A 23,280-nucleotide genomic window follows, 5' to 3' on the forward strand; every position below is an offset into this window, starting at 1 on the left:
TGATGCTCTAAATGATAGTAGGATGTTAAAACTTTTTTGGAGCACTAACTTTGGTTATTTAAATGTAAAAACTCAGCATTATGATTTGAAAATACTGAAAGTGATTTGAGAAATTAGAAGTTTAGCAATTATCTTACCTATATTTTATAAAACATATAGTGCCAAATATGTGCATGTACTCTACTGGATAATAATGATGTTTGTAACATGGGACTGCTATAGAACCGTAGTCACTTCTCTTGAATAGCTAAAAAATAGAAATTTGGGGATCACCAGCATATATATTGAATTTGAAGCTATGGTATTATATAAGGTCATGGGAAAAGGTAGTGAATAAGTTCTAGGACATTATCTTAGGAAATATCTGCATTTAAGGGTAAGCAAGGGAAAGTCAGTGAAAGAGATTTAAAAAGGAGCAATCAGTAAGGAAAAAGCAGAATGGGCCAGTAGCTCAGAAACCAGAAGAGGAGATCCTTTGAAGAGAGAAAAAGTGGCCAGCAAGGAAGATAAAATCAGGGTGTTATATTTAGCAATTAATAAATTAGAGGATATTTGTCAAGAATACTGTATAAATAAACTGACAAGACAGGGAAACATTGTTTTGGGCCAAAATTAAATTGGACATGAGAAATAGAGATAATGAATATGGATTAATTTTTTAGAGTTTTGGTAATGGGGAGGAGAGAGAGATGTTGGCTGCTCAAGAAGAAGGTATTATTTGAGGAGGGAGTTTCTTAAGATGCACTTAGTTGAAGACTTATGGGAAGGAGCCAAAATCTGTTGAGACCATGAGAAAGATAGTATAATTTATAGGACAGTGTCTGAATGATATAGAAGAAGGTGAAGTCAGAAATACAGATGGAGAAGTTTGTCTTAGAAAGCATTCATCCATTCACTCATTCTTTCAACATTTATTGAATGCCAAGACCTGAGGGAATGATGTGTTGAGATGGAAGTTGGGGATATTTAACAAGGTCATGTTGGCCATCTGCCTTTTCAGTGAAATAGGATGTACTTAAAAATGAGTAAGTTTTTTGCTTCCAGATACAGTTGCTTAAAGCATCACCATTCCATTATAAGTCTTTTTAAATTCACATCAGACAGTGTTATGTTTCAACTGTCAAACATAATTCAGAAAATTTAAGAGGGAAAGGAAAGTCTGTTTATCCATATTTGTATTCTTTCCATTCTTCCTTCTTGATGTTCCAAAATTCCTTCCTTTGTCATTTCCTTCCTATTTAGAGAATCTTTATCTACTCTTTTAGAATAGATATAAATTCTCTTAGCTGTCTTTCATCTAAGAATTTCTTGATTTCTCCTGCATTTCTGAAGGATATTTTTGTTGGATATAGAATTCTGGGGGTCGATAGTTCTTTTCTTTCAGCATTTGAAGAATGTGTCACTTCCTCTGCCCTTCATGTTTTATGATGAAAATCCAGTGTCATTCATTTAAAAAAATTTTTTTTAAGTTAATTAATTCATTTATTTTTGGCTGGGTTGGGTGTTTGTTGCTTCATGCGGGCTTTCTCTAGTTGCAGCGAGCAGGGGCTACTCTTCGTTGCGGTGCGCAGGCTTCTCACTGCGGTGGCTTCTCTTGTTGCGGAGCACGGGCTCTAGGCACGCAGGCTTCAAGTAGTTGTGTCTTGCAGGCTCTAGAGCACAGGCTCAGTAGTTGTGGAGCACGAGCTTAGTTGCTTCACGGCATGTGGGATCCTCCTGGACCAGGGCTCAAACCCATGTCCCCTGCATTGGCAGGTGGATTCTTAACCACTGTACCACCGGGGAAGTCCTATAATTCAGTTTTTTCCTTCTTTAAATGAGGTGTTGCTTCTCTCTTGCTTTCAAGAGTTTTCTTTGTCTTTAGTTTCCAGAAGTTTGATTATAATGTGTCTTGGCGTGGATTTTTTGGAGTTTATTCTGTTTGGGGTTTGCTTGACTTCTTTTTTTTTTGTTTTTGTCCACATTGGGTCTTCATTGCTGCACACGGGCTTTCTCTAGTTGTGGTGAGCAGGGGCTACTCTTCATTGCAGTGCATGGGCTTCTCATTGTGGTGGCTTCTCTTGTTGCAGAGCATGGGCTCTAGGCACGCGGGCTTTCGTAGTTGCAGCATGCAGGTGCAGTAGTTGTGGCACAGGGGCCCTAGAGCACGCAGGCTTCAGTATTTGTGGCATGTGGGCTTAGAAGTTGTGGCTCGCGGGCTTTAGAGCACAGGCTCAGTAGTTGTGGTACACAAGCTTAGTTGCTCCACGGTGTGTGGGATCTTCCCAGACCAGGGATCAAACCCGTGTCCCCTGCATTGGGAGGTGGATTCTTAACCGCTGTGCCACCGGGGAAGTCCCTCACTTGACTTCTGGACTGTAGGTTTATGGTTCTTGCCAAATTTGGGGAATTTTCAGGTGTTGGTTCTTTGTATATTTTTCCAGCTCCACCCTCTTTCTGCTCTCTTTCTGGGACTCCAGTGACTGGAACGCTGGATCTTTTACTATATTCCCTCAGGTTCCTGAGGCTCTGCTCATTTTCTTTGTCTGTTTGTTTTCTCTCTGATATTCAGATTGGATAAGGTGTATTGTTCTATCTTCAACTTCACTAGTTCTTTCCTGTGTACCCTCCATTCTGTTGTTGAGCCCATCCAGTAAGCTTTTTATTTTGGTTATTATTTTTTTCAGTTCTAAAGTTTCCATTTGATTGTTCTTTATATTTTCTATTTCTTTGCTGAGACTTTTTTCATTTGTCTTAAGCGTGTTTGTAATTGCTTATTGAAGCATTTCATGTTGGCGCCTTTAAAATTCTTGTCAGATAATTCCAACAACTGTGTCATTTCAGTATTGGCATCTGTTGATTGTCTTTTCTAATTCAAGTTTATCCTGGTTCTTGGTATGACAAGTGATTTTTAATTGTATTCTAGACATTTTGAGTATTATGTTATGGTCTTATTTAAATCATCTCTTTTAGCAGACTTTTTCTGACATCACACTAGTGGGGAAAGAGGAGTCTCCACCTCATTACTTTTAGGTGAAGGTGGAAGTTCAGGGTCCCTACTCAGCCTCTTTTGACACCCAGGGTGAGGTGGGCACTTAATTATTGCTGGGTGGGGGATAGAAGTTCAGCGCTGTACTAGACCTCTGCTGATACCACCTGGCTTGGATGGGGGCTTCCCAAATGGCCTCCACTGTTACTGCTGATATGTCATGAAATTCTTGGCTTTCCACTCAGCTTCCTCTGACACCACCCCAGTAGGGAGGGATACCTCATTAAAGGTAGTTGGGAGTGGAATTCCAAGCTAAGAGACGTCTGCTGATAATCATGAGGGTGAAAGAGGTAGGGGAGGGAGTCATTACCATCAGTCTTCCCCATTCAGTCTTCTCTGATACCACCCCAGCAGAGAGGGGTGGGGGAATAGAGGGACACCTAGAAGTCTAAGCTCCTCACTGAGCCTTTGCTGATGGAGGTGGGGTAGTGTTGCAATCTTTTCTGTGGTGTTTGGCTCGATTAAGGCAAAAGGTTCTTGTCTAAAAGGTTTTCATTTTGCTAGGTTCCCCCCCTCCCCCCATTTTTTCTTTTGGCTGGTGAAAGCAGGCCTCTCTTGGATTTTTCTTTTTGTCTGTGTCCATTGCCATTTCTGGGTTGTTGTTTTCTCCAGCACTCAGTCCTGGATATATGAGGTAAAAACAAAACTAGGCAGCTCTCCTCTGTGTTGTTCCCCAGGTTCTGAGACTCCTAGCCATTCTACCACCTCTCCATCTTTTAGAGTCTTCTTATGTTTGTATTGTATATCATGACCAGGACTTTTAACTATCATTAGTGAGAGAGATAGGGAAAATTATGTTTATGCCATCTTGTCTGGAACCAGAAATCCCATTATATTTATTTTACTTTTTTCTTTAAAAATTTTTTTCTGGCTAGTTAAATTGACTCAATTTTCTGAACATATCCTATTGTATTTAGACACTTTACCTTAGTCCATAAGATGATATTTTCCCTCCCAGTGCAGACATGGGTGAATTGATTTAGCTAAGACTGATTTTTCAAAAAAAAATATCACTACTAGACAGAAACTAAATATATAAAGTTTCTGCCTCCTAGTAGAATTTCTTAAACTAGTCAAAAAATAGAATATAAATCATTGGCTATTCAGTTCATTACTTTGAATTTTATGGTAGATTTCAATTCTCTGTTAAGCATATGTAGATAAAAACGTAGGTCTCAGGGATTGTTCTTTCAAATGTGGCCTCTTGGATTAATTTATTTAGTAGTCAATATTGTTAAAATATAGTAAGTCAAAAACCTAACTTCTTGATTTTAATGACACTGTAAAACTTTTCTCCTTGAATATTTTGGGCTGTTTCTCTATAATTTTTCTTGAGTGGAGGGTCAAGTAAATAATCTGGTTCTTTACCAGTTTTTAAAATATCATTCTGCTAAACAGTTCATGTAAGCTCAATTATATTAGGAACCAGTGAAGTGAAGTTGTTCATAAAATGCTTTATTACCTTTGGTTTTTGCAGCATTTGCTGGGTTTAGATAATAAACCTGCACATAGATGTTACTTAATTTTTCTCTGTGCAATAATTTACATTTGTGAGCAGTAGCCCTAGTCATTTTCAAAGAGGGAAGAAATGAGATATTCCTACTGCTTTTTCCAATTTAACCTTAAAATGTTAGATATGATTCCATTCTATAAGAACTCTCCTTTTTTACTCTAGTTATGAATACTATTTTATGGAAATTGTTTGATTTTTACTTAGAATTATTATATTGGTCATACTTTCATACTGCATTAAAAAGTACATGCAACTTTGGTGAGAGTGCTATTCCCCAAGGCTAATGGTCCGCAATGTTAAACTGAATTCAGAAGTCATACTATAAAGTTAGGCTTAAAAGTGTGCTTGGAAAAAAAAAAAAAAAAGTGTGCTTGGGCAAGGTAGGGGATGAATATCTATTTGAAAGTAGAAGAGACAAAATGTGGTTGTTTATTTTTTCCTGTGGACTCTTCCCCAATATAGATTGTCAAGCCTTACAGTTAATACTTGCTAATTGTTATGACTTCAGTAGTCAGCCACAATAGAAATGTATTTCTGTATGCTTCTTTCCAAAACAAAACAGTTGACCAAAAAAGAGAAAAAGCATCATCATTTGTAAGGATAGATTAAAGGGAGGAAGCAAAGGAGTCCAATAATGTATTACACTTCAACGTAAGGAAGGAGGATGGGCCTCCTCCCACTGATATGGAGTAGGGAGGGTTCTAGGAGATGGTATGCACACTGAAAGTGTGGTCCCTGGACCAGCAATCAGCATCCCTCAGAAGCTTGTTAGAAATGTAGAACCTTAGGCCCTACCTCAGATCTACTGAATCAGTGTCTGCTTTCTGACGAGATTCACAGGTGATACCTGTGTATAATACTATACTCCAAATCCCAGCTCACTGGCAGAGTAACTAACCTTGCATAAGTGTTTAGCCATTCTGTGCTGCAAACTTATTTGTAAAATTAGAGTAATAATAGTACTTTATGTTATTTTCTGTTGATGAGCGTTAAATATGATAATTTCTTTAAAGTACTTAGAAGTACCCCACCCTTAAGTAGAGGTTATACTGAGCTGTCTTCAGATATTCTAATTCAGGTACCTATTCCTGGTGATAAGCATTTAATTGTGCAGTAGGCGATGGTGGTCTGACTCTTATAAAAGAACTCTAATGAGGAACTGAAGAAGGGAGAGATGACAAGCACAAAACTGATAAGAGTTGGAAGATGAACTATATGAGGGAAGCATAATGCCCCTGGATTACTTAGCTTGGAAAAGAGAAGATTAAGGGACCTCTTACACTCATTTTACATTTCCACTCAGAAATGGATGATCTTACACAGCAGCATAAATAGTTCAAGGAGACAAATAGAGGTGTATGAAGAGAGAGAGGTGTTGTATATATTGATATTGATAGTTCATGAAGGGTTTTAATTTAATGACAAGAACAAAACTCTTTTTCTTGAAGGTAGGGAGCAGAATGAGATGACTTCTTTCTAAGGTGCTTTTAGCCTGTTCCTCATGGCTGGAGATAGTAGGCCCTGGCTTGGTATGTTTAGCCCTGCTTCACAAAGCATTATACACATAACTTCACTTATTGGCCTTTCAGAGTCTAGAGAGCTTAGTGTGCAGACCATTTTCAGTGGTCTGTGTTGTCAGGAATTTACCCCTATTGAAATTTGAAATTTTCAAGTGTTAATCGTTGTTACTGCAGTTTGCCTTATAAAGTAGCTTCTGATGAGGGGAGGGGTGTGATAACAGCCTTTTCTTCTACATTTCTAGGCTAGCTCCTGTAACTCAAAAAAGGTTGTATTAAACATTAGCCAGACTCATCAAGAAAAAAAGGGAGAAGACTCAAATCAATAGAATTAGAAATGAAAAAGAAGTAGCAACTGACACTGCAGAAATACAAAAGATCATTAAAGATTATTACAAGCAACCATATGCCAATAAAATGGACAACCTGGAAGAAACAGACAAATTCTTAGAAAAGCACAACCTTCCGAGACTGACCAGGAAGAAACAGAAATATAAACAGACCAATCACAAGCACTGAACTTGAAACTCTGATTAAAGATCTTCCAACAAACAAAAGCCCAGGACCAGATGGCTTCTCAGGCGAATTCTATCAAACATTTACAGAAGAGCTAACACCTATCCTTCTCAAACTCTTCCAAAATACAGCAGAGGGATGAACACTCCCAAACTCATTCTACGAGGCCACTATCACCCTGATACCAAAACCAGACAAAGACGTCATGAAAAAAGAAAACTACAGGCCGATATCACTGATGAATATAGATGCAAAAATCCTCAACAAAATACTAGCAAATGGAATCCAACAGCACATTAAAAGGATCATACACCATGATCAAGTGGTGTTTATCCCAGGAATGCAAGGATTCTTCAATATATGCAAATCAATCCATGTGATACACCATATTAACAAATTGAAGAATAAAAACCATATGATCATCTCAATAGATGCAGAAAAAGCTTTTGACAAAATTAAACACCCATTTATGATAAAAACCCTCCAGAAAGTAGACATAGAGGGAACTTACCTCAACATAATAAAGGCCATATATGACAAACCCAGAGCCAACATCATTCTCAGTGGTGAAAAACTGAAACCATTTCCACTAAGATCAGGAACAAGACACAGTTGCCCCCTCTCACCACTATTATTCAACATAGTCTTGGAAGTTTTAGTCACAGAAATCAGAGAAGAAAAAGAAATAAAAGGAATCCAAATTGAAAAAGAAGAAGTAAAGCTGACACTGTTTGTAGATGACATGGTACTATACATAGAGAATCCTAAAGACTGTACGAGAAAACTACTAGAGCTAATCAATGAATTTGGTAAATTTGCAGGATACAAAATTAACGCACAGAAATCTCTCTCTTGCATTCCTATACACTAATGATGAAAAATCTGAAGGAGAAATTAAGGAAACATTCCCATTTACCATTGCAACAAAAAGAATAAAATACCTAGGAATAAACCTACCAAAGGAGACAAAAGGCCTGTATGCAGAAAACTATAAGACACTGATGAAAGAAATTAAAGGTGATACAAACAGATGGAGAGATATACCATGTTTTTGGACTGGAAGAATCAACATTGTGAAAATGACTATACTACCCAAAGCAATCTACAGATTCAATGCAATCCCTGTCAAACTACCAATGGCATTTGTCACAGAACTAGAACAAAAAATTTCACAATTTGTATGGAAACACCAAAGACTGAATAGCCAAAGCAATCTTGAGAAAGAAAAACAGAGCTGGAGGAATCAGGCTCCCTGACTTCAGACTATACTACAAAGCTACAGTAATCAAGACAGTATTGTACTGGCACAAAAACAGAAATACCGATCAATGGAAGAGGACAAAAGCCCAGAGATAAACCCATGCGCATATGGTCACCTTATCTTTGATAAAGGAGGGAAGAATATACAATGGAGAAAAGACACCCTCTTCAGTAAGTGGTGCTGAGAAAACTGCACAGCTACATGTAAAAGAATGAAATTAGAAAACCTCCTAACACCATACACAAAAATAAACTCAAAATGGATTAAAGAGCTAAATGGAAGGCCAGACACTATAAAACACTTAGAGGGAAACATAGACAGAACACTATGACATAAATCACAGTAAGATCCTTTTTGACCCACCTCCTAGAGAAATGGAAATAAAAACAAAAATAAACAAATGGGACCTAATGAAACTTAAAAGCTTTTGCACAGCAAACAGAACCATAAAGAAGACGAAAAGACAGCCCTCAGAATGGGAGACAATATTTGCAAATGAAGCAATTGACAAAGGATTAATCTCCAAAATATACAAGCAGCTCTTGCAGCTCAATATCCAAAAAACAAACAACCCAATCCAAAAATGGGCAGAAGACGTAAGTAGACATTTCTCCAAAGAAGATATACAGATGGCCAACAAACACATGAAAGGATTCTCAACATCACTAATTATCAGAGAAATGCAAATCAAAACTACAGTGAGGTATCACCTCACACCGGTCAGAATGGCCGTCATCAAAAACTCTACAAAAAATAAATGCTGGAGAGGGTGCGGAGAAAAGGGAACCCTCTTGCACTCTTGGTGGGAATGCAAATTGATAGAGCCACTATGGAGAACAGTATGGAGGTCCCTTAAAAAACTAAAAATAGAATTACTATATGACCCAGCAATCCCACTACTGGGCATATACCCTGAGAAAACCATAATTCAAAAAGAGTCATGTACCAAAATGTTCATTGCAGCTCTATTTACAATAGCCAGGACATGGAAGCAACCTAAGTGTCCGTCATCGGATTAATGGATAAAGAAGATGTGGCACATATATACAATGGAGTATTACTCAGCCATAAAAAGAAATGAAATGGAGGTATTTATAGTGAGGTGGATGGAGTTAGAGTCTGTCATACAGAGTGAAGTAAGTCAGAAAGAGAAAAACAAATACAGTATGCTAACACATATATATGGAATCTAAGGGGAAAAAAAAAAAAAGGTCATGAAGAACCTAGTGGCAAGATGGGAATAAAGACACAGACCTACTAGAGAATGGACTTGAGGATATGGGGAGGGGGAGGGGTAAGATGTGACAAAGTGAGAGAGTGGAATGGACATATATACACTACCAAACGTAAAATAGCTAGCTAGTGGGAAGCAGCCACATAGCACAGGGAGATCAGCTCGGTGCTTTGTGACCACCTAGAGGGGTGGGATAGGGAGGGTGGGAAGGAGGGAGATGCAAGAGGGAAGAGATATGGGAACATATGTATATGTATAACTGATTCACTTTGTTATAAAGCAGAAACTAACACACCATTGTAAAGCAATTATACTCCAATAAAGATGTTCAAAAAAAAAAAAATGAATCATGTATCGTGATGTTCATTGCAGCTCTATTTACAATAGCCAAGACATGGAAGCAACCTAAGTGCCCACTGACAGATGAATGGATAAAGAAGATGTGGCACATGTATACAGTGGAATATTACTCAGCCATAAAAAGAAACGAAATTGAGTTATTTGTAATGAGGTGGATGGACCTAGAGTCTGTCATACAGAGTGAAGTAAGTCAGAAAGAGAAAAACAAGTACCGTATGCTAACACATATATATGGAATCTAAAAAAAAGAAAAAATGGTTCTGAAGAACCTAGGGGCAGGACAAGAAAAAAGATGTAGATGTAGAGCATGGACTTGAGGACACAGGGAGGGGGTAGGGTAAGTTGGGACTAAGTGAGAGAGTGGCATAGACATACATACACTACCAAATGTAAAATAGATAGCTAGTGGAAAGCAGCCGCATAGCACAGGGAGATCAGCTCTGTCCTTTGTCTCCACCTAGAGGAGTGCGATAGGGAGGGTGGGAGGGAGACGCAAGAGGAAGGAGATATGGGGATATATGTATATGCATATCTGATTCACTTTGTTATGCATCAGAAACTAACACACCATTGTAAAGCAATTATATTCCAATAAAGATGTTAAAAAAAAAAAGGTTGTATTGATTTAAAGCAGCCTTCCAAATGGAGAAAATACTTCTTCAGGTCTAGCTGAAACAGGGAACCTTACACAAAAGATACATTTTTAGGCAGGTTAGAAGCAAGATAAAATGCATGACTTTCATTAGAAATGTTTTTGTAACCTTGTCTTTAACATCTACCATGAATGCTTGAAAACATGTATATCCTTAGAGTGTTATGTGGAAAGGAAACTAGTATAACGAATTCAAAATTCTAATCAACCTGGTACATTGATAGCCTGCTTTTTAAGGTATCTGCATACGAACTTTTAAATAAGCGTCCTTGCCTTTAAAGTTGGAGAAATAAATATTGTGTCTCCATTGTATAGCTGGTTTCCTGGAAAACCTCAGGGTTCAATGATCTGAGCAAAATACACGATGTAAAGCATCTTAGATCCAAGTCTGTTTCTGCCCCATATTGTTCTGTGACTCTGCAAGAAACAAGGTAAAGACAGTAAGGCTTAGAAAACTCTTATAAAGCTAGTTATATATTCTAATTAGATATCTTTCCATGGCTTCTTGTTTTGTTGCTATTATTCAAACAGAATGAGTAGAGTCCAGAAGAAAATGGGTGAGGCATTTGCCTCTTCTTCCCTTTGTAAGTGTCCAGAACATTGAGTTTTCCTCTGTTTGATTTGGAGATTTGTTTCCCTTCCTAACAGGTTACTGTTGTCAGGAAATTGAACAACACTGTGGCCTTGCACTGAATTTGCCATAAATTTCTCTTTTAATTAAATGGAAAATTTCAGACTTGTATCAGTGGTTTGTACCCCAGTACAGATCACAACTTAATAAAAGAGTATAAACATTCATATGAAATTCTTGTCTAGCTCTGCTAGTCAATGCATCTTGGTATCAGTTTTTCTTTTACCAATAATCTGTTTTCAATTGCACATATTGTCATTGAGTGCCAAACTAGATATATAATTTGGACCTGAGTGTTTGTCTCAGAAAATGTGTTCTTTTTTTGAAAAGGGAAAAAAGGAAATGATTGTGCAGTAAGAAATATAACATGATCAGAAACTTTATTTGCTTCAAGAGAGGAAAATCTGTGAGGTTAGAACAATTTAAAATTTTTAATGCATTGGTATTTTTAGGTGTCTTCTTGGCTAAAGACCACATAGCCTATCTTTGGGTTGCTTTGATTCCAAATCCAAACCTCACATGAAATTCAGTGGGCGCTCCTTTATTTTTATTCCTTTATTCATTTCTCTAACATTTTTAAAGTGCCTGCTGTGATAGAGAGAGATCAAGATTAATAAACTATGATTTCAGGAACTCACAGGCCACTTCAGGTGATAGTAATATAATCAAATAATTTTAGCTATATGCTATTTACTATAATGAAATGCTTAACTCTGCATGGAGGTCAAAGTTAGGAGGAAGAGGTGACATAAAGCTCAATTTGAAAGGATAAGTAAGAATTGTGTAGGACTGGGGGCAGGCAAAACATTTGAAGCAGAATATAGAGTATGTGCTGTCTGTATATATTAAGTAGTATGTAGGTGTTCAGAGTAAGGGGAGGACCTGCCCTAGTGAAGCTCTTTGAGTTCTAGATCCCCTGAGAGCCTCGTGACTAATGGACCGTGTGAGAGTGGGAGGCACATGGTCAGCTGTCTTTACCTCGAGGGACCCTGAGTAAAACAGCTCTTTCTGTCCAGGAGCTTCTCTCTGATGGGAAAACAGGATCTAGCCAAACAGTGGGGGAAATGGTGAACAAACTTGTGTTCTGGCAAGGGTCACTGTAGCCTCCTCAATGTCATCTTTAACTGGCGTGGCCTCTGCAGCACTGGGCACAGTTGACTACATCTTTCTATTGATTCCTCCTCTCTGCCTGCCCTTTACATGTTGTTACATTGGCCCTCTTTTCTCTCATTTTGAACATTTTTTTCTCCAAGAGGCTTTCCCTGGCTCCATCATCTGGGTCCCCTTAGGAAGTGCTTGCATAGAACTACATTAATGTTCTTGCTATTGCTTTCATCATTTGTTATCTTAAGTATGCACTTGATTACCCACCCTCCTTGCTGGATGGTAAGCTCCCTGCAGGAGACAGTGTTGGTCTTGTTCATCATTGTATGTCTAGCACCTGGCACAGTCTCTGGTGTTAATGTACTCAGTAAATATTATTTAGTGTTTATTGAGCTCCTATTATGTAAGCTAAGGAATTCAGCGGTAAACAAAACAGACAAATATTCCTGGCCTAACGGTGCTTATTTGTTGAATGAATGAAAGAATGAACAAACAAACAAAACTGAATACTTTCCTAGACAATGTTCAACACTCTTATGTCTTCAGCCACCACTTACAAAGTGATTAACTCCCAAATCTCTCTTTCTAATGAGACCTCTTCTTTGAATTCCAGGCCCAGGGATTCAAATGTCCCAATTGGCCATCTCAATTAAATGCTCCCCAAGCATCTCCAACTCAGTGTGTCTAAAGCTGCACCCCTTCCCCCATACCTTTTTTTTGTTCTGCATTCCCTGTCTTGGTAAATGGAACTGTGCATCATACAACTGGTCATACATCTTGCTACCCAATTTATAACTTGACATTGTCTTAAATTTCCCTCTTCAACTCAGTCACCTCCTAATTCCTACCATTATTACTTCAATTCAGACCCCTCTCATCTCTAGCATTAGACTGTTATAGCCATTTTCTAATTGGTTGCTTTCATTCTCTCTTCAAGCTCTCCACTCCACCCTTCACATTCCAACAAAAGGTATCTTTACAGCATACAAATTGGTTGTAAGACATCAATGGGTTATATAGAAATAAAATCCAAACAACTTAGTGTAACATTCAAGATCTGGCCCCTGTTTGTCTCTGCAGCCTCTTCACTCATTCTCCCTACTCACCACCAGTTGACCATCCATACTGTCCTATTTGCAGTTCCCTTAATGTGCAAATCTGTTTCATTTCTCCATGCCTTTGCTCCTGATGACCTTTCAGCCAAGGGTACTCCCTTTCCTTCCTACCCAGTGCATCTGTAAACTCCTCTTCCAGAATTCATTTCTAGGGTCACATCTTCTCTGAAGCATTTTCTGACTTCCCCTCAATGTTGTCAAAGTGACCACTTACCCCCATTTAAAAAAATCCATTGTACCCTTTGTTTAAATGTCTCTCCCAGAACATGTTATCCTTATTTATTTAAATCTTTAAACCCTTTGATGTCTTTTTTATCTCAGCTTTATTTAGATGTGTTCGGCATATAACATTATGTAAGTTTAAGGTGTAATATGTAATATGTATATATTGTGAAATGATTACCGCAATAAGATTAGTTAACACACCTATTACCTCATATAGTTACCTGTGTGTGTGTGTTGAGAACATTTAAGATGTACTTTCTTAGCAACTTTCAAGTATACAATACAGTGTTGTTAACTGTAGTCACCATGTTGTACATTACATTCCGTAGAGCTTATTCATTCTAAAACTGTACATTTGTATACTTTGACCATGCTCACCCATTTCCCCCACCCTCCTGAGCCATTGGCAACCACCAGTCTCCTCTCCGTTTCTATGAGTTCAGTTTCTTTAGATTCTACATATAAGTGAGATTATGCAGTATTTTTCTTTCCCTGTCTGATTTATTTCACTTAGCATAATGCCCTCAAGTTTTTATCCATGTTGTTACAAATGGGAAGACTTCCTTCTTTTTTAAGACTGAATAATATTGCATTGTATATATGTGTGTGTGTGTGTGTGTGTTTGTGCATATGTGTGTGTGTGTGTGTATAACATTTTAATCCATTCATCTGTTGACAGACACTTAGGTTGTTTACATGTCTTGGCTGTTGTAAATAATGCTGCAATGAACATGAGGGTGTAGATATCTCTTCAAGATAGTGATTTCATTTCCTTCGGGTATATACCCAGAAGTGGAATTGCTGGATCATATTTTTAATTTTTGGGGGAACCTCTGTATTGTTTTTCATAGTGGCTGCCCCAATTTACATTCCCATCAATGGTTTTCAAGGGTTCCCTTTTCTCCACATCCTCACCAGCACTTGTTATCTCTTGTTCCCTTGATGTAAAAAGTCTATTGAATGTATGCTTGTGCTCTGCCCTATGCTAAATTATTTTCTTTTATTAGCTCATTCATATTCATAGCTGCCCTGTGAGGTGAGGTAGGTATTATTATTCCCAGGTGAGGGTGTCAGAGAAGTTTCTTGTCAAAGTTATATCATTACTAAGTACCAGAATTAAGATTTGAGCTAAGAGTGTTGGATGACACCTAAGTCTGCACTTTTACTCATTCTACATTACTGCCTTTGTTAAATAACTGGAAGAAACCTTAATGGGCCTTTTTTATATGGCCTTTTGCTGCCATGGATGTGCCTATTCTTTGCTCAAATGACAGGTTCCAGTTAGTGTATCATCAGACCATACTAAGGGTTAGTCACCTGACTTAATGACCACGGATAAATGGAGTTGTAGAGCTCTTAGGAGTCTGACCTGATGTTTAGGTTTCTGCTTCTTTCATGATAACTTATGATGGGAGTAGGAAGACAAGAACAGACTGAATAATAGTAGAAAGAAGAAAACACAAAAAACACAAAAACAAAAAAAGGTTTTTTACAACTTTTTATTATGACAGTTTCCAAATATATAGAAAAGTTGACAGAATAGTGCAATGAACCACCATATACCTGCCACCTAGATTCCACAGTTGTTGACATTTTGCTCTATCTGCTTTGCCTCCTCATATATATATGTATATATATACAAATCTATATACATATTTATGTTTACTTATATAAATTTATAATATAAATTAAATAAATTTACATATATAAAATTTATTTTGCTTATTTTTTTTACTACTTGAAAGTGGCAGGTGTCATATGTCACCCCTAAGTACTTCACACTCATCTCATAAGAATAAGAACATTTCTCTTTATAAGCCACATTATGATACCTAAGACAATAAGCAGTAATTCTATAATATCAACTGGTATTGAGTCCCTATTCCAACTCCCCTAGTTGTCCCAAGAATGTCTTTTATAGCTATTTCTCTTCCTGAGCCAGGATTCAGTCTGATTCATGGTTTATGGTTTACATTTGGTTGTGTCATGGTTTACATTCGGTTGTGTCTTTGCTCTCTTAATCTAAAATAGGCCTACCCACTTTTTCCCCCCATGACTTGACTTTTTTGAAGAGTTCAGGTCAAGTGCTTTGCAAAATCTCCCACATTATGGATTTGTCTGATTGTTTCCTTGTGGTATAATTGTTTCCTTGTGGTATAATATAATTTGTTCCTTTATTTCTTTTAATTCCTGTGCAGTGGGAGTGGGAGTTAGATTTACATATTTGGTTTGATTCAGGTAAAACATTCTTGGCAAGAATATTTCTTAGGTAATGTTGCCTGGCTCAGACATTAAGAGGTACATAATGTCTGGTTTTTTCACTATTAGTAATCCTACATTAATTTACTTTGTTTAGGTGATGACTACCAGATTTTACCATTTAAAGGTACATTTTCTTCTTTGCTATAAATAACTAATCTTGACACCTTATGAATATCTTATTTATTAACCTTTTATGTACTGGTTTTAATATCAATTAGTGATCCTCACCTGAATTAGTTATTACATTGGGGATTGCAAAATGGTGATTTTTAAAATTTGACCATTCCTTCTAAGTAATTAGCATTTTTCTATAAAGAAGAACTTCAATTTTTTCCACTTTCACTCTTCCCTTCTTTTGAAGTATCACTATGAACTGGTAGATTTTTATTTATTTAATTTGCTATTAATTAGAGTTATTCCTTTTGATGCTCAAATTGTCCAAAATTTGGCTGAGTCCCCTTCAGGGTTGCTGCTATTCCTTTTGATAAGCCCTCATCTATTCGTCTTTAAACACTTTCTTACATTAAAATAACAAGAGTTTCAAGCTCACTTTGTACTTTCCCTACCCCAGAATGGGAATCAGCCATTTTTCTGAGGAATCGGTTCCCAAAAAGGAGTTGTTTGAAAAAAATTGATTATTCTCCCTTTTCTCCTCTCATGGAAACCTTTCTTCATTTCATTCTGTATTAGATGAGGATTTACGTAGTAAACTACCAGATTCAAGTATCCTAGATACCCGAGGCAGGGGTGGGATGGGGTGATGGGAGTGGTCTCTGCTCCACCAGAGGAATTCTTCCAGTTTAAGACAATCACTTGGGCAGCATGCTACTAGTATATTCTGTCTTCTGGTCCTTCTACTTCCACCCCTGATTTTTCTGTCACACAGTTTTTATTCTTTCATCTCCCTATTCATTCTGCTTCAATCTTTAGTTTTATTTTTCTATATAATGCATTTTGGAGTTAAGGCTTTAAGCTTTGCAAAATGACCATTTCCAACATCCATTTCAGCTAATTAATTTGATATGTTTAGGTTTTGATGTGATGTTGCTCAATATTAGTTTATATTTATTTCTGTTATCTTACGAAGCTTGCTTTCTCTGATGAGGCTGTGATGACTGCTGTTTCTCTCAGTTCTTGAATGGTGGTTGGGCAGACCAGCAGTATGCTAGGTTCACATCATGGTTGGTGCACACCTTCCCTTAGGTTCAATTTCCTACATCTGTTGCATTCTTTTCTGTCAGTTGACCAGGCTTGAGTTAAATATGTCTTCTTTCTCACTGTATTCCCTCCCCCAAATCAGTTAAGAAGGCATTTTACTTACATTTTCCTAACATAAATCTGTCTCTCCAGATGGAGGGTTGAAGTCTCATTGTGCTAAGGAGGAAGGAAAATTACTGTTTTGCGTGTACATATATTTTGTATTTTACAGGAAAGGGGAGGGCATTTCAAAATCTGGTGAATCAATACAGATATAAAAAATTGATAAAGATAGGACTGCTTATTTTTATATTCTGTCACATAGCATGTGTTTAAATGAATTTGCCTATAATTTGTCTTCAAATGTTGACATTTAACTCTTAGACTGTATAATTGTGCTGGCTTTTTCGAGAATAAAATTGATATTCTGTGTCCAGGATAATATGTTCACCTATTACAAACATTATTGCCTATGGTAACAGCTAGAATAAAAAATTCTTTTTATATACACCATAGCTGGCAGAGGCTCTTGGGACCGCCACAAATCATTCCTGTCTTTTTGAGCTTGCTGAGGAAAAGCATGGAAATGTAAAACCAACCTGGTCTGATATAGATTGGCCTTGAAAACATACTAGCTTATCTAGACCACTGTTTATTGTATTGTTGGGGTTGTTTTTAAGATGCTGAGTATTAAACATGCTCTTCTACGTAATGTATTGTTTAGCTTAGTAACCTATCCTTTCCTTATGAACCAGCTCCTCTTCTACAAGCCGTCTCTGGTTTTTGTTAAAGGTTAACAATGAGAATAATGAAGCAGTTGGGTATTTATTCAGTCAAGATTGGCACAAGTTATTAGAATAGGAATCTGCCCAGAAGCAGTGATTAGGTTATGAAAATGTTAAGAAGAACACTGAAGCCAGTCACCATTTTTGACATTTAAGAAATACTGTTCCCACCCTTAATCATGATGGCCTGTTATAAGAGTATTTATACAGAATAATCTTATTGGACAGTAATTTTTATACCAACAGCATATATAATTAGGTGTTGGGGAGATTCAGAAATGATCTGAGAGAAGAATGGGCCTGGGGAAGAAATTACCACAGTGAGAAATAAGGAACAGAGAACTCTCCCTTGGATAGAGCTCCCTGTCTTCCAGACACCTGATCTGTGCAGTTCAGTATCTTCTTCCTGAGCACTTTGCAAGTTTGAGGAGCTGTGGGAGAGGGTACCCCAAGTTAGGTTGCTGTGTTCTTCATACTAGACTGTAAAACATGTAGGGAGGTATATGGGCAGAAAATTTCCTGATGATGCTTTTATTAATGAAATATTGACATTATACAAAACCAAACAAATAGGACAAAAATCTAATCAGAATCCTGTTGCGTTTAATATAGTTATAGCCTCCTATGTAAATTAGGCAGTAATTACTTTGACCAAAACAGTATCATCACTTCCACCCTGAATTTTTTAGTAACAGCTTTATTGGGATATAATTCACATACAATAAAAATCACCCTTTGAAAGTATAGAATTCAGTGATTTTGAGTATATTCCCAAAGGTGTGCAAAGACAACCTTCCAATTCCAGATCATGTTCATTGCCTCCCCCATAAAACTCATACCCATCAGCAATTGTACCCTATTTCCCTCCTCCGTCTTTTGGCAACCACTAATATACTTTCTGTCTATATGGATTTGCCTATTCTGGACATTTCTCTTTTTTTCCCCATTTAGCTTTTCTCACATAATGGGTACTTTGGAAAATTGGAGAAGAGGACAGAAAGTGAACATGGATGAATATAACTCTTACTTGTGATCTGGTATACTTAGAACTAAGTATTCTTTTCCCTGGCTCATTGGAAGAGGTATTTTAAACAACAACATACACAGAATTTGTAGCCTTTTGTGTCTGGCTTCTTTAGCATATAATATATTCAAGTTTCACTCATATAGTAGAATATAGTGAAACTTTGTTTCTTTTTATGGCTGAATAATATTCCATTTTATAGGTATACCACATTTTGTTTATCCATTTGTCACTTGATAGACATTTGGATTGTTTTCACTTTTTCACTGTTATGGATAATGCTGCTCTGAATATGCATGCATAAGTTTTTAATGTGAACCTATATTTTCAATTCTCTTGGGGAATTGGAGTAGAATTGTGGGTCATATGGTAACTCTGTGTCTAACTTTTTGAGGCACTGCTAAATTATTTTCCAAAGCAGCAGCATTTTACATTCCCATCAGCTATGTGGGAGGGTTCTAATTTCACCGTATTCTTGCCAGTGCTTGTTATTGTCAGTCTTTTTGATTATAGCCATCCTAGTAAAGGCAAAGTGGTATCTCATTGTGATTTTGATTTGCATTTCCTAGTAGCTAATGGCTAACGATGTAAAGCATCTTTCTTGTGCTGCTTAGCCATTTGTATATTTTCTTTTGGGAAATGTCTATTCAAGTCCTTTGCCCATTTTTAATTAGATAATAGTTTTTTATTGTTGAGTCATATAACATCTTTACATATATATGGATACCAGACCTTTATCATTTGTATGATTTGCAAATATTTTCTCTCATTCTGGAGGTTATCTTTTCAATTTCTTAATAGTGTCCTTTGAAGCACAAAGTTTTAAAATTTGAAATCCAATTTATTTATTTATTCTTCATTGCTGTGCTTCTAGGTGACCATTGCCTAATCCAAGGTCACAAAGATTTGCTTTTATAAAGTTTATAGTTTTAGCTATTACATTTAGGTCAGTGATCCATTTTCAGTTAGTTTTATATATGGTGTGAGATGGGGGTCCACCTTCATTCTTTTGCATGTGTTTGTTTTTATCAAATTTAAAGACTTGAGAAAGAAAAATTTTAATGGGATAAACATTGTTACTCCCTGTGAATTATTGTTTCATGATTTGAGGGGGATACATATGCTGTGTTCATCTGAAGACTACAGCTTACCTGCACTCTCACCAAGTATGGTTACATTTCTGTCTCTATTTTGTTTGTTGAAATCTGAAAAACAATACAGATGTATGCAGTTTAAATCCATTTATTAGCTTTTTCCCTTAATTTGCAATCTCACCTCTTCAGCTACAGTATAAAGAATGCCAAGAACTTCTAAGCCTCTATCAGAAATATCTATCAGAACAGCAGGAGAAGCTCACTGTGTCTCTCTCAGAACTTGGTGCTGCTAAAATTCAGGAACAACAGGTAAGCATCTTTTTTCTTACCTTTTCTTGTCTTTAATGGATCAGCAAGATGTCAGAAGAGTCATTTGCCTTTTACTTTGTCTCACTGTATTCAACATTGTCTTTAGACCTACAGTTACAGCATGTGATTGAGTTGGTTTCATTTACTTCCCTGTTTCCCTTTCCTCTTCTGTTCCTGGGGCCCAGAGGTCAGGAATGATTACTTGAAGCAGGCTGTGGGTCAGGAGGGAAGCTTCTGGTTGTATGAAAGCACAGCAGGAGTGATAAAGAAAACCCACTGCTCTGTTACTTAATGAAGATCAGGTGGGCTCTTTTTTTTTTACTCATAAGCCTCTTGTAACTCATGTTTAGAGTTTTAGAGTAATGAAAGTGTCTTGGCAACTTGTAAAAGCTTTAATTGGAGAAAACTGGAACATTTAGCGTGATTCTGTGTTTGTATATATGTATTAATCACATAAGTATATATGAGAGTGTTTGCATATTAATATTTATATACATATCATCAAATAGTATATATTATATAGTTAAATGAAAGTTCAGAACCCTGCCAGTTGTGATGTGAAACAAGTTCTGAAGACTTACTTCTTGCCCTCTAGCAAGTGACATTGGTTGTCTTTTTCATATCCAAATGAATTTAAATGGATGAGGATAGCTTTTGTATTAAAACGTTGTAGAAAAAACTATATAGTGTCAAAGTCATTCATATTATTATTAAAACATGGATAATGTACTAACTAAAGGGTTATCCTCTCCCTTTGAATAGTAACAGGTCTTGAATGGTTTTCTGTAACCCTTCTAAAGAACACTGTTCTGTTCAACCTAGAGACACCTGTCTCAGATGGGTTAAGAGTTTTGGCTAAGAAAACTCCAGTTTTAAACCTCAAGTTTGGACATATGGAAAAGTAAAAAGAAAAGAAAGAAAGAATAATAATTTTGCTGGAATGTGGCATAGCTTAGACTTTTAACATACCCTCCTTTTTTTTTTTTTTGAAGTCACAGTATTTATAAGAAAGAACCAAAGTATGAATGGTTTATTTGTATTCTAACTTGAAATATTTTCTTTTGTTCTGTTTTCTGAAAACCTAGGCTATAAAATGAGGCAGAGGAAGGTGGAAGCTAATCTTTTTATCTGGATTTGTTTTGTCACTTTGAAAAAGGGCAGGCAGTTTTTAAGGTGGCACTTGCCTAATGCTCTCATGGGTGGGCTAGAGAAAATTATAGCATGAAGATCAGATTTCTGACTTTTGTCTTTGCGTTTCCACTCCCTCTTTCTCTATGACAGGTGTTAAAGGGCACAAAAACGTTGGCCAAGGGTAGTGGAGGAGAGGCTGAGGGACTTTTCAATTGCCAGTAGTTAAGGATATAGACTGAGAGTCAAGAAATAGTCATTAGGGAGTTCTAAAGACATCTAGATAAGGAGGCCTAGCCCTTTTTCTATCTACTGCTGAAATGAGGGGAAAATAAAACTTTCTTAAAGGGTAGTGTTTTATGTTTAAAAGAGTGATTCTTGGAGGTTTCCCTAGAGACCAATCATAGTTAACACTGCCTCTCTTAACCTCAACCTTGAGGAGCAAAACCAAAAAAATTACAAATACTAGGAAGAAACTGCTGGTCAAAGGTATGGAGAAAGTATACTCTCAAAAGGAGATACTTTTGAATTTTCATTTTGACTTAATCATGAGAAAATTTTAAAACCATGTTTTCAGGAAGTGCCCGGTGATCAGACTTTAGATTATGTCCTATATACAATGAAAATGAAATTGAGACCACTTGTAGACTCTGTTATTTGAACCGAGAGAGGGAAAATAAGTTTCTTTTTGAATACCAAGTGAAGACTGTCACCTGTTTCCTTTGTTATCTGATTTGTTCTTTGTGACAGGCTTCTCTTAGCTAAGCAAAGGTAAGCACCTTCTCACTCACCCTTACGGGAATTGGGTGAATTTGGTGGACAAGTCTACTTCCTGTCAGGAAGGGCATCATTGTGAACACTCTGAATGAGGATGTGGTAAAGTTAGAGGTCCTCTTTATGTGCTCACGAATAGACTACTCATCTGTATCATAGCACTGTTCTTGTTCTTTTGTAATCATTGTTTATTCATCCATCTCTCTCACCAAGCTTTTTTAAAAACAGCATCCTGTTGGTTTTTTTATACTCAGAGCCTAACACAGGTTGGCCTAATAAAGTTTTAATTTTTATTTAACAAAATTTAATATGGTAAATACTGTGTGCGCCAGGTACTGTTCTAAGCTCTTAACACACATTAAATCGTTTAGTCCCTCAGTAGCCCAATGAAGTTATTATCCCCATTTTACAGAGGAGGAATCCCAGGCAGAACAAGAGACTTGCCTTGTCATCCAGGTAGCAAGTTAGGAAATCAAGATATGAACCTAAACAGTCTGACTCCATATTTTCTTGAAGAGAGAAAGACAAGAAAATCTTGAGATAGCTAAAAAATATTGAAAATTTGCTTTGCAAGCCCTTGTTTCTATGACCAACCCTCTTTTGGATCTTAACCTGAAATCCAGTTTTTTGAATGCCAGAGCACAAATGCACTGGAGATGGTGGGAAACTATTTGATTTTCCTGTGAGTAGCCATAATGTCAGGTAAACATAAAATTTTATTTGTTCTCAAAATAAGGTTTTTTCATAGGCAGAACACTCTATGACATAAATCACAGCAAGATCCTTTTTGACCCACCTCCTAGAGAAATGGAAATAAAAACAAAAATAAACAAATGGGACCTAATGAAACGTAAAAGCTTTTGCACAGCAAAGGAAACCATAAACAAGACCAAAAGACAACCCTCACAATGGGAGAAAATATTTGCAAATGAAGCAACTGACAAAGGATTAATCTCCAAAATTTACAAGCAGCTCATGCAGCTCAATATCAAAAAAACAAACAACCCAATCCAAAAATGGGCAGAAGACCTAAACAGACATTTCTCCAAAGAAGATATACAGATTGCCAACAAACACATGAAAGAACGTTCAACATCATTAATCATTCGAGAAATGCAAATCAAAACTACACTGAGATATACACCGGTCAGAATGGCCATCATCAAAAAATCTGGAAACGATAAATGCTGGAGAGGGTGTGGAGAAATGGGAACCCTCGTGCACTGTTGGTGGGAATGTAAATGGATACAGCCACTATGGAGAACAGTATGGAGGTTCCTTAAAAAACTAAAAATAGAACTACCATTTGACCCAGCAATCCCACTACTGGGCATATACCCTGAGAAAACCAGAATTCAAAAAGAATTCAAAATACCAAAATGTTCATTGCAGCTCTATTTACAATAGCCAGGACATGGAAGCAACCTAAGTGTCCATCAACAGATGAATGGATAAAGAAGATGTGGCACGTATATACAATGGAATATTACTCAGCCATAAAAAGAAACGAAATTGAGTTATTTGTAGTGAGGTGGCTGGACCTAGAGTCTG

General features: G+C 36.9%; 1 protein-coding gene across 6 annotated transcripts in view; it reads left to right on the top strand.

Annotated features, from left to right (window-relative positions):
* Positions 1-23,280, top strand: part of KIAA1328 (KIAA1328 ortholog) — a 381,228-nt gene that overhangs the window by 112,641 nt on the left and 245,307 nt on the right. For all 6 annotated transcript variants that reach the window (XM_059895650.1, XM_059895649.1, XM_059895651.1 and 3 more), the window contains one exon: positions 19,700-19,827. In XM_059895650.1, the coding sequence (XP_059751633.1) occupies positions 19,700-19,827 (128 nt within the window). The remainder of the gene's footprint in view (positions 1-19,699; positions 19,828-23,280) is intronic.

The sequence above is a fragment of the Balaenoptera ricei genome, chromosome 14 (genome assembly GCF_028023285.1).
Source record: "Balaenoptera ricei isolate mBalRic1 chromosome 14, mBalRic1.hap2, whole genome shotgun sequence".
Classification (NCBI taxonomy): Eukaryota; Metazoa; Chordata; class Mammalia; order Artiodactyla; family Balaenopteridae; genus Balaenoptera; species Balaenoptera ricei.